The sequence below is a fragment of the Otolemur garnettii genome, unplaced genomic scaffold, assembly GCF_000181295.1.
Source record: "Otolemur garnettii isolate 467f Iridium unplaced genomic scaffold, OtoGar3 scaffold00129, whole genome shotgun sequence".
Lineage (NCBI taxonomy): Eukaryota > Metazoa > Chordata > Mammalia > Primates > Galagidae > Otolemur > Otolemur garnettii.
The window spans coordinates 1,115,860-1,127,046 of NW_003852524.1; the positions used below are offsets into that span (position 1 = coordinate 1,115,860).

The 11,187-nt window shown below is 36.2% G+C and overlaps 1 protein-coding gene across 2 annotated transcripts in view; it reads left to right on the plus strand.

Moving 5' to 3' along the window:
• The window catches only part of ENPEP (glutamyl aminopeptidase), an 83,380-nt gene extending 75,487 nt beyond the window's left edge, over window positions 1–7,893 (plus strand). For both annotated transcript variants that reach the window (XM_023518188.1, XM_003798176.3), the window contains exons 19-20: window positions 5,547–5,625; window positions 7,104–7,893. In XM_023518188.1, coding sequence (XP_023373956.1) covers window positions 5,547–5,625; window positions 7,104–7,256 — 232 coding nt within the window. In that variant the 3' untranslated portion in view covers window positions 7,257–7,893. The remainder of the gene's footprint in view (window positions 1–5,546; window positions 5,626–7,103) is intronic.
• The last annotated feature ends 3,294 nt before the right edge of the window (window positions 7,894–11,187 follow it).

The window sequence follows — 11,187 nt, forward strand, 5'->3', positions numbered from 1 at the left end:
TGCCACATACAAAAATTAATTCAAATGGATTGAAGACTTAGATGTAAGGCATAAAACCATAAAAATTCTAGAAAAAATATAAGAAAAACTCTTCTAGACATTGGCCTAAAATGACAAAAAATTTATGACAAAGACTCCAAAGGCGAGTAGAGCAACAGCAAAAATAAATGAATGGGACTTAATTAAATTGAAAAATTTCTGCACTGTAGAATAAATAATCAACAGAGTAAATATACAGCCTACAGAATGGGAGAAAATATTCTCAAATTATATTTCTGACAAAAGGCTAATATCCAGAATCCACAAACAACTCAAACAAATCAGCAAGAAAAAAAAAACAAATACTCCCTTTAAAAAATGGGCAAAAACCCAGAGATTTTTCAAGAGAAGAAATACATATGGCCAACAGACATAAGAAAAAATTCTCAATATCACTAATCATCAGGAAAATGCAAATTAAAACACTAATGAGAAACCCTTATCCCTATCAGTATGGCCATTATTTAAAAATCAGAAAATAATAGGTGTCAGCATAGATGCACTGGAAAAGGAATACTTATACACTGTTGGTGGGATTGAAAGTTAGTACAACCTCTAGGGAAAAGTCTGCAGACTCCTCAAAGACATAGAATAGACTTACCACTCAATACAGCAATCTCACCAGGGGGTACCTACCCAAAGGAAAAGAAGTCATTATATCAAAGAGACATCTGCACCTGAATCTTTATCACAGCACAATTCACAGTTGCAAAGATGTGGAATCAGCTTAAGTGTCTATCAATTCATGAATGGATAGAAAAAAAAGTGGTATATACCTATACCATGGAGTATTATTCAGCTATAAATTGATGAAATAATGTCATTTTCATCAATTCAGATGGAACTGGAGAACATTAAGTGAAATATCTCAGGAATGCAAAAACAAACACCACATGTTCGCACTAGTATGTGGGAGTTGAATTATGAGTACACATGGGCACAAAGAGACATACAGACGTTAGAAACCAAGAAACAAGGAGGGTGGGAGTGGAATGAGGGATAAAAACGTATCTATCTGGTACAATGAACACGTCTGGTGACAGGTATGCTAAAATCTCTGATTTTAGTATGATACAATGTATATAGGTAACAAACATATTTGTACCCCCTTAATATTTTGAAGTAAAAACAATTTAAATTCAAGATGATTTTTCTATAATTTTAAAAAACTATTTAGAATGTAATTAAGTTCTTTTTTTTTATTAAATCATAGCTGTGTACATTAATGCAATCATGGGGTACAAAGTGCTGGTTTTACATAACAATTGGAAATGCTTTCATCAAACTGGGCAACATAGCCTTCACGGCATTTTCTTAGTTATTGTGTTAAGACATTTTATATTCTACACCTAGTAAATTTTACATGGACCTTTGTAAGATGCACCATAGGTGCGGTCCCACCAATAAGTTCTTATTTCAATTTTAAAAATAATCAATATGATTAAATACATAACACATTTCCCCCTATTTTCTACATTTTATATGCTATTGGTATCTTGAGAGGAACATATGTCATTTTCACATTTCTACCATTTACACAGGTAGTTAGAGTTTTCATCCAATCTATTCACTTCCAGTTTCTAAATAGATACTCTACATTTTAGTCACCAAGAAAAAATAGAGAGGAATATTATGGAAATTATAGGTTATTGAAAAAATTGTTTTATTTTCCACAATTAACAGACTTTCTTTGAATCTATACAATCTCATTCCAGCAACTCAATGTTATTTGCTTTTTAAAATTCTTATTTTCTTATAATAAAATTGATTATGATTTTTTTTTTTACACAGAATGCAGATAACCAAAAATTAGCTATAATGCAACCACCTGGAAATAAGTCTTACTGTCACATTACTACTTTTCCTTGAATTTTTCAAGGAAAATAATAACTTCCAGAAATGAAATCATACTACATAGATGTTTCATAACTTGCTTTTTTCCACATAATTCTATGCTGTGGGTAACTTTTAACATCTTTAAATGTGCATCTTCAGTGTTATTTTTACTGGCTTCCCATTGTTTCAATGTGTAGGTATATCTCAGTTTATGTAGTCAATCCCTGTTAGAGGGTAGAATTGTTCCCCCACTACTGTTTGTAATGTCTTTTAAACAACATCTTTGAAATGGAATCTCTTTGTGCTTTTTTAAATGTCCTTTATAATCTCTTTAGAATACAAATAAGACTAAAAGTAATATTAGTAGATTAAAGGATATGATTATTTTCAGGATTTTTGATAAATGTTGCAGAATTGCCTTGCAGAAACATTTTATTAGGGCAGCGCCTGTGGCTCAAAGGAGTGGGGTGCCAGCCCCATATGCTGGAGGTGGCCGGTTCAAACCCAGCCCCAGCCAAAAAAACTGCAAAAAAAAAAATTTATTAATAATTGCCTATTTTATAACCCTTTCCAATATTCAGTGTTGTTATTTTTTAATATCCTTGCTAATTGAATCTATGAAAACTGATATCTGATTTTATTTTTAGTTATTTATTTTTTTTTAGAGAGGGAAGTCTCACTCTGTTGCCCAGGCTGGAGTGCAGTGGTACAACCATAGCTCACTGCAGCCTCAAACTCCTGAGCTCAAAAGACCCTACCAACTCAGCAGCCGAGACTACAGGGATGCACCATTGCACCTGGCTAATTTTTCTTAAATTTTTTTTTTTGTAAAGATGGATCTCTCTATGTTGCCCAGGCTAGTCCTGAAATTCAGCCTCCCAGATAGCTGGGCTTATGGCATGAGCCACTGTGCCTGGCTTATTGTAAATTATAATACAGTAAATATCATGGAGCTGGAGATGCAATAGTAAAGAGAAACAGACCTGATTCTTTGCCCTCATGAAGCTCAGAGTCTGATGATAGAAACCTGTATTGAATAAAGAATCACACAAATACATGTGTAGTATATTAGACATAAATTATTAAAATACACAAAAGTTTAAGCTTAGGCAAAAATGTTACTTAAAATGGTAGGCTAGGGAATCTAAACTATATAAAGAAATAAGTGTAAGAAAAGGAAGAGCTGGTAGGGTTGGGGACACTTAATTGGATGGAAACTAGGTAGAGTCAATGTATGGTCACAGTGGAAACTGAAGGAAAGGTATATTATGTCATAGAGCGTTTATAAATTCATAATTTTAGAGGCCAATTACTTATGGGTGATTTCAAGGTATCACAGGCATCTGGTGGCTGAGGTCAAGTGAAAAGAATATCATTGGGAATAAAGTCAAGAAACTAAGCAGCTAAGATGCTATATCGATCATCTGCGTGGACTTTGAGCTCTTCCAAGATGATGGCATGGCTTGGAGTAGAAAGAAAGACCAGGAGTCAGGTGCCAAAGTGTGTCATAAATGAGACGGAATAACCTGACGAAGCAGAGGGTTCATTCTTTCTTTTCTTTTCTTTTTTTTTTTTTTTTTTGAGACAGAGTCTCAGATGTTGCCCTGGGTAGAGTGCCATGGTGTCACAGCTCACAGCAACCTCAAACTCTTGGGCTTAAGCAATTCTCTTGCCTCGGCCTCCCAAGTGGCTGGGACTACAGGTGCCCCCCACAATGCCCAGCTATTTTTTGGTTGTAGTTGTCATTGTTGTTTGGCAGGCCTGGGCTGGTTTCGAACCTACTTGCCCATGGCTGACGCCCTATGTGGCTGAAGCCCTAGCTGCTGAGCTACAGGCACTGAGCCCGATCCAGAAGGTTTTAAAGAGAGTGGAGGAATAATGTTCTGGAAGTAGCAATGGGGAGCATGAACACACCAAGCCCATTTCATGACCTGTTGTTACAGAGGATGTGGGAAAATAAATATTCTCTAAGTGAGAAGTAGTGTTCCCGTGACGTGGGAGTTCTGGGGGCCAAGTGAAAGGATTTGAAAGATTGGGAAGATACAGGAAGCATGTCAGAGAAAAGGAAGTATACACATATAGGACAGGGTTCACTAGATGCCTCAGAGTCATATTTCACATAATGACCAATGACATTAGGGATGAAAACATGGTGGATTTAAATTTAGTGGTGTCTGCGATAAAAGTGGGCGTTGGACCCAGAGCTAAAGACTGACGTTGACTGCTGGAACATTTCATCTTTTCCCACTGGTACATTCTCATTCCTTTGCTAAATTCATACTGGCATTTTTCTCCCTCTTACCGCTTTGTGAGAGTTCTTCGTATAGTAAACATATTTGCTCTTTATCATATATGTTACAACTATTTTTTTCCAGTTAGTTTGACTTTGGCTTATGATAGGTTGTTTTTTAGTATAAAATGTTAAATTTGTGTAAAACGAACTATACTAGCTTTTATCTTCCTGGTTTCTGTTTTTGCTATGAGATAATTTTTAAATGTATAATTTTTCTTACTTCTTTATACAGAGATATATTTTCTTGTATCCTTCCCCAACATTCCAGGGGTTCAAAATTTACATATAACTTTGTGGCTGTTTTGCTTGCACTGTGATTAGTTATGATGCGATTTTTACCTCCATTACAACCCTTGGTATTATGATCTATAAGGAAACGTCTGATTTTTGCTCTTGAAGAGAGAAAATTCAAAAAGAATAGGAATAGAATAGTATCTCTGAAATTCTGTCTTGGTGGTTAACTAGAGGTATCTTTGCTTAGTCAGCCTGATATAGACCATAATCTCCAAAATGTAAGAAAGCTTTTGAGAAGCATAATAAATAGCCTTTGCATTCACATTTCTGTACCAGCAGGAAGATTTATAGGGTTTTAATGAGGGTAATGGTACTAGAACTGGGTCCAATGCCCACTTTTATCACAGACAGCACTGTCCTCTTTCTGTTCTACTCTAACAGAAACACAGCATATTTCTATGTTTCTGTTACAGCAGAACAGAAGTGTGTGCAGCTAATTATTTCTCACCCAGGTTAGACTCTTGAAGTGAACAGTCCAAGTTGGTAGGTTGGTTCTGCTTTATGAGGCTAAACCATTGTCCTATCTGTGTGCTTGAAGCTGAATCGCTGGTCTTTCAGCTTGGGAGAACAGAGCAAACTAAAATCTCAAAGGCAAGCAATTTCCCTTTATTTAAGCAAGGACACCAATGTTGAGTTTATTGCGCTCATAGTCTATTGACGAGAATTAGGTCACATCTCTACACCCAGATATAAGAAAGGCTGATTTGTGCTCAGAGTCTATGGATGAGAATTAGGCCACATCTCTACACCCAGCTATAAGACAGGCTAAGGGACAATGGTTGCTAGCTGTATGCTCATGTGTGCAGGAAAAAGGAATAAATTGGGGGGGGGGGAATATAATAAGCAGTCTACCATATTTGAGAACGTGCTGTGAATGTGAATTTGTCTATGAAAAGTAAAGAATTTACTGAGAATTTCTCCAAAATGGAATTATTTTAAGTCAACTGAGTTTCTTACTGTTTTGCTTACTTTGAAAATTACGTTTTTAAAAACCCACAAAATAAAAAGGAAATTTCTCCATTTAGAGAAAAGACTTAAAGTTCTGCACCTTTACTTCCCTTTTCTCTTCTAAATTTCTCTTCAGATACACAATCAATGACAGAAACCTAGGCCGAATTGTCACCATAGCGGAGTCGTTCAACACTGAACTGCAACTTTGGCAGGTATAAAGATAAATTTCTCTATATTTGTCTATAAAGGAACAGAATGAAACTTTTTTTCCCAAATAGATATATTACCTCCATTCAAATCATGGAAGACAATGAGAATGAAATAATTCTTTTTGCTTTTGTCTGTTTTTAAATTGTATATGTCTAAGGTGTAAAACATGATGTTTTGATATATTTATCTTGATAAGTATATATAGTAAAGTAAGAAATAATTTTTGTGTCTATAAAATGTATACCTATTTTTTTTTCTAAACTGAAAAAAATTCAAATGACCAAGGAACAAAGTTTAAAAGCTGATTAAGATGAGACCTTGGGAGGCCTTGAGACAACATGCTGAGTTTACCAAGGCATGGGCAGAATGTCCCTCCTGTCCTGACAACTGTAACTCTGGAATAAGTTTGTCAAAATTTGATTCCACTGACAGTCATAATTTTGGAATTTTGAAATTAATCACATATCTTTCATGTTTGGAATATCTCAATTCTTGGAGGGTAGGGGAAAATGTCCATTAATTTGGAACACATAGAGATTGTATGGAGTTTTACTACCTGTGTGTTAAATATTGAAATGCTGAAAGTCTTCCATATGTTAAAAAAACAAATTAATTTTTATTTTTGCATAGAAAATAATGGTATGATTGAGTTTGGAGGAGGGTTTTGGATGTCAGAGGGAGGGATGGAACCAAGTTTACCAAGATACTTTTTTTTATGAGCCCTTAATAGGCAAACTGAAAGTGCATTAAAGTACTCTAGACTCCAGGAGTGCATTCATTAAGCAAAACCATGCTTCCATAGGCCAGATTTTCTAGGGAATAGTTTGGGGAATTCACAGAAACTGAAATGGGCATGCCAGCCACTGGACACGCTGCCCCCTTCCCCACCATATCTTGGCTTGGCCTGTTGCAGGGGTCCAAAAGTAGGGTTACCAGACATCCCGCTTTTGGCGGGACAGTCCCACTTTTTAACAATTTGTCCTGCATCCTGTGGCATTTTTAAAAAGTCCCGATTTTTGGAAAGAGTGCACAAATGGGCGGGAGAACAAGAAGGGAATATAAGGTTTTCGTCTGCCATGTGGCTATTTCGCCAGGATATGAGTTTTATATTGTTTTTGTTAATTTTATAATGTTAAACTATAATAATAACAAATAATTGCTGAGAAGTGATTATTGAGAACTGCTTATCAAAGTTTGCATTGTTGTCAGGCCCTGCCCTGCCCCGTCCCCTGCCCTGCTCCCAGGCCATATTGTCCTGCCTTACTGATATTAAAATCTGGTCACCCTATCCAAAAGCCATGTAATAATTTCTCTAAGAGATGAGCTCAGTCTGAACATTGCACCGAGAGGTGTAATGCCGTGTTGGGCAGTGATACTGAATTTCTAGGGAAGAAGGAAACAAAATCAGTTTGTCAATGAAATTCCTGAAGAACAATTTGGCTTAAAATGACTTTCCTAATTATTTCTCTCTCTTTTGTAGATGGAGAGCTTTTTCGCAAAATATCCAGAAGCTGGAGCAGGAGAAACTCCTAGGGCACAAGTGCTGGAAACAGTGAAAAACAACATCGAGTGGCTAAAACAAAACAGGGACACCATAAGGGAATGGTTTTTTGATTTATCTAAGAGTGGCTAATGTGTTCAAATGTCATAGTTTACATTTGTCAATCTGCTGTTTCTCCTGTTATGCATCTGGTGACCTAATCTGCGAGCGCTATGGAGGGAACCTTATAAATAACACTTCTACTGAGGACTGTGTCTCTGCGCCTTGCAAAGCTTTCCAGTTGTTCGTCTTTGTTTTTGAAGGAACATACAAGAGCGTTTAATATACTCAGGGATTTCTTCTAAGTGTGCTTCATAGGAGATTCTTTACAAGCTGAAGAGAACTTAATAGTTATTTTAATGGCTTTAAATATCATTCTTGGTATCTTAAATCTGTGAAAATAGAACAATTTGGTCTTAGCTTTACATTTTTAGTACCAAAGAAACACCACTTAATCTTCTGACTTGATTGATTTTTAAACTTTAAATACCAGTACTTGTGGGACCGATATTACCATTGTAATCTTTATTTTATTATCGAGAATTACGTAGACCTAATATCATTTTATTCACATATGTCTTACCACTTCAAATCCTGCCAAAGTAACCTGGGCTTACATTTTGCTTGAGGACTGCATGAATTAGCCAAAGAAATGGCTGGACTACTGCCTTTGCTTTTGTAAAACCAACAAGAGAACTCTCCTTTTAAGAATAAATCTAAATGATTACCTCGAAAAAATACTGTTTTCCGGTGTCATTTTTACTTTAAAATAAAAATGACTGCCGCATTCCCCAAATAATTTAGCACATCCCAAATCTGATTTCAGAACTTGGCCTTTTTCACGCTTGGTACACTCTCATTTCACTCCATTCCTCACAAAGATCCTTCAAATAGGCTATGAAATTAGAGGAAACAGAGTGCTTAACTCTCCTCCATAGATTTCAGAGGAAGAAAGCTAAATAATTGGAAACAGTTCAGGAAAGAAAGAAGGCAGATTATTCCATAAAACTAAATGGAATTAGAATTTAGCTTTGACTTCACCTAGCAGTCTAAGGGTGAAAATGGGGATACCCATGGACATCCCCAGCATGATTCTGCATACCTGAAGATACATCTTCTTAAAGATAAATTTTATCTATAAACCCTTAGATCCCAATCCATACAGAATATCACTGATCAAATTTGTATGCATGACTTTATTAATGATTTCAATTTCATAGAAATTGATGGCAAGAATATGTTTGATATGGCCCTTGATGCCTAGTACATCCACAGTGCAATTCCAATAGGCAGAAATGATGGCAAATTACTATGTTCTAACCTACTATATCTGGAAAATCTAAATTTGTTTGGAATTTCAGAAATATAAAGTAATGTAGGATTGGATTGATGAGAATTAAAGTATATGGCAACAATCAAAATATTAGCTTAGACTTTATTTATGCAATTATGTTCCACTTTATATACTTTCCTCTGCTGTTTTTTAATGATCACTTCTCAACACACACACAGCTAAACTGATAAATTCAAATGGAGTTTGGGGAGATAAAAAAGAAAAACATTTCCAGATAAAAATCGGTAAAATATCATTTTAAATTATTTCAGACACTAAAACATATTAAAACATAAATCATGAGGAAAACCCCATAGAGAGTAACAGATAGGCCAATTATTAAGGTCATCAACATGACAAGATGGAGAGCACAGCTCCAGTTGTGGGAGGTTTTGCAGTTTTTGGCCAGGGCCAGGTTTGAACCCACCACCTCCGGTACATGGGACCAGCACCCTACTCACTGAGCCACAGGCACTGCCCTGCTCCAGTTGTTTTAATCTATAAAGGGTTTTAAGAAAATACTGCCAAACTTCTTCTTTAGCCATATCCCTTTGGAGAAAAAAATAAAAAATAAAACAGCTCTTGATAAAGTAACATAAAATATATAACTTTAATCAATACATCTTTGCCATTAACACTTCCAGATAAATTGAACATGTATTATAATTGGAAGGATCTAATGTCAAAATTATTATAGTGATTATGCCTGAGTAGTATAACTGATTCTTATACAAGGAGACACAGGTCTGGGTCTAAAGACCAATGAAAGCTCAAATAAATATGTGCATTTCTTAGAAGATTTATCTGCAACCTGATTATAAGGGGAATTCATGCTCTAATTTTTTACACAAGTCCAAATGTGAAGTTTATCAAAAAGGAAATAAAAATTTAGACAAAATGCCTAATATACCAATAGAACCATAATCTGAGGTAGGTAAAGGGCTGTGCTTTTTTTTTTTTTCCTCCTAAATATAAAGTGATAAACTACATGCTAGAGTCAGCTGAGACTAGTCAATGATTGTACATAAAGTATCAAAGGTTGCCTTAAACTTTTAAATCAAATGTGCAGTCACAAAAGAAAGTAGAGGCTGGGTGAGGTGGCTCATGCCGGTAATCCTAGCACTTGGGAGGCCAAGGCGGGTGGATTGCCTGAGCTCGTGAGTTCCAGACCAGCCTGACCCAAAGCGAGACCTTGTCTTTAAAAATAGCCAGGCGTTGTTGTGGGCCCCGTAGTCTCAGCTACTCAGGAGGCTGAGGCAAGAGTATTGCTTGAGCGGAGTTGGAAGTTGCTGTGAGCTATGATGATGCCACAGCACTCTACAGAGGGTGACAAAGTGAGACTCTGTCTTAAAAAAAAAAAAAAAGAAAGAAAGAAAAGTAGAACCAAGCAACATGGGTTCTACAGCAATTGGAGCAGTTGGTCTGAATTCACGAAGCTGAGAAGAGCCCCAAGTGTCCATTGGTATCTGTTCTTTGAATCTCCCTCACTAAATTCATGTTTCATGTAACTTTTGCTCAAAAAACTACCCTAACTCTTAGTTCTGCCTGTCATGCTTAAATTCCTCATGTGGATATTTTTTATTCTACGTGTTGCTATTGGGAGGAAGGAGTTCTTTCTTTCGAGGCACTAAGGAATAAGATTTAAATATGACAGGGTCTGAGTCGGATGCTTTCATTTCACATAGTACCTCACACATAGGGCCATAACTTTACTTGTGCCTCATTTTGTTAACTGCTAGTCTTTTTCAAACCAGAAACTGCCAACAATGGGAAATGATGAATCTTAACTCAAGGATATCACTATCCACAAGGTAAACTCAAGCATTAGAGTGGTCTTTGCTATATCAGAGACAGTAGAGGAGAAGGATTTTTTTAAGTTGTCCAGAATATTAATGCAAGTGCTGTGAGTCCCTAAGAAACTTCTCTGGCAGAAACCCTTCCTCTTATTCCTCCCTGAACGTGAATTATTCCCAACTCCTAATGTGTCCTTCAAAGTGGAGTCACCTTCCAACTCAGCAAAAGACCTGGCCTTTCTTTGGCCCTTACTCACTTCTCCCTCCTTTTTTAGGAGTAGGAACCAGGTATACTTGGGCCAACACGCCCTTCTTTTATCTTCCAGGGATCTACCTGTTCACAAAGTGTGTGTTCTGATATGCTTTCAATGATGAAGCAAACTTAGCAGTAACAAAGATCCGTGCGCTGGAACTCGACACCAACACAGAGTTCCTTCTACAACTGCACAAAGCCATCTTTGCTCAGATACTTCAGTTAGCCAAAGCATTATGTGGGATTTTTAGATAAAAGCAGGATTGTTTAACTACCATTATTCAGAAATAGTCCCAACTTCCCACTATTTGCCTCTGAGGATACATCTTTAAATGTATATTTATAAATTAAAATAAATTATTGGCTTTTACTTGATATTTTCATAACAGAAGTTGGCCTTAATCACAAGATAAAAGAGCTGCCAGAGTCCTAACAGACTCAGCTCTTAAACTTTATCTTAAAATATAGTAACATTTAACTAGAGGGAAACACCAAAGATGAAAAAGAGATTAGAAAAAAAATCATTTAGGAGGTCACAGTATTCCAGATCAAATATAAAAGGTGACCAAACTCTGATAGCATTACAAATATCATTCACAATCTCACATAAAGGGGTGGAGAAAAAAAGTGCTGACCTCTGTAACT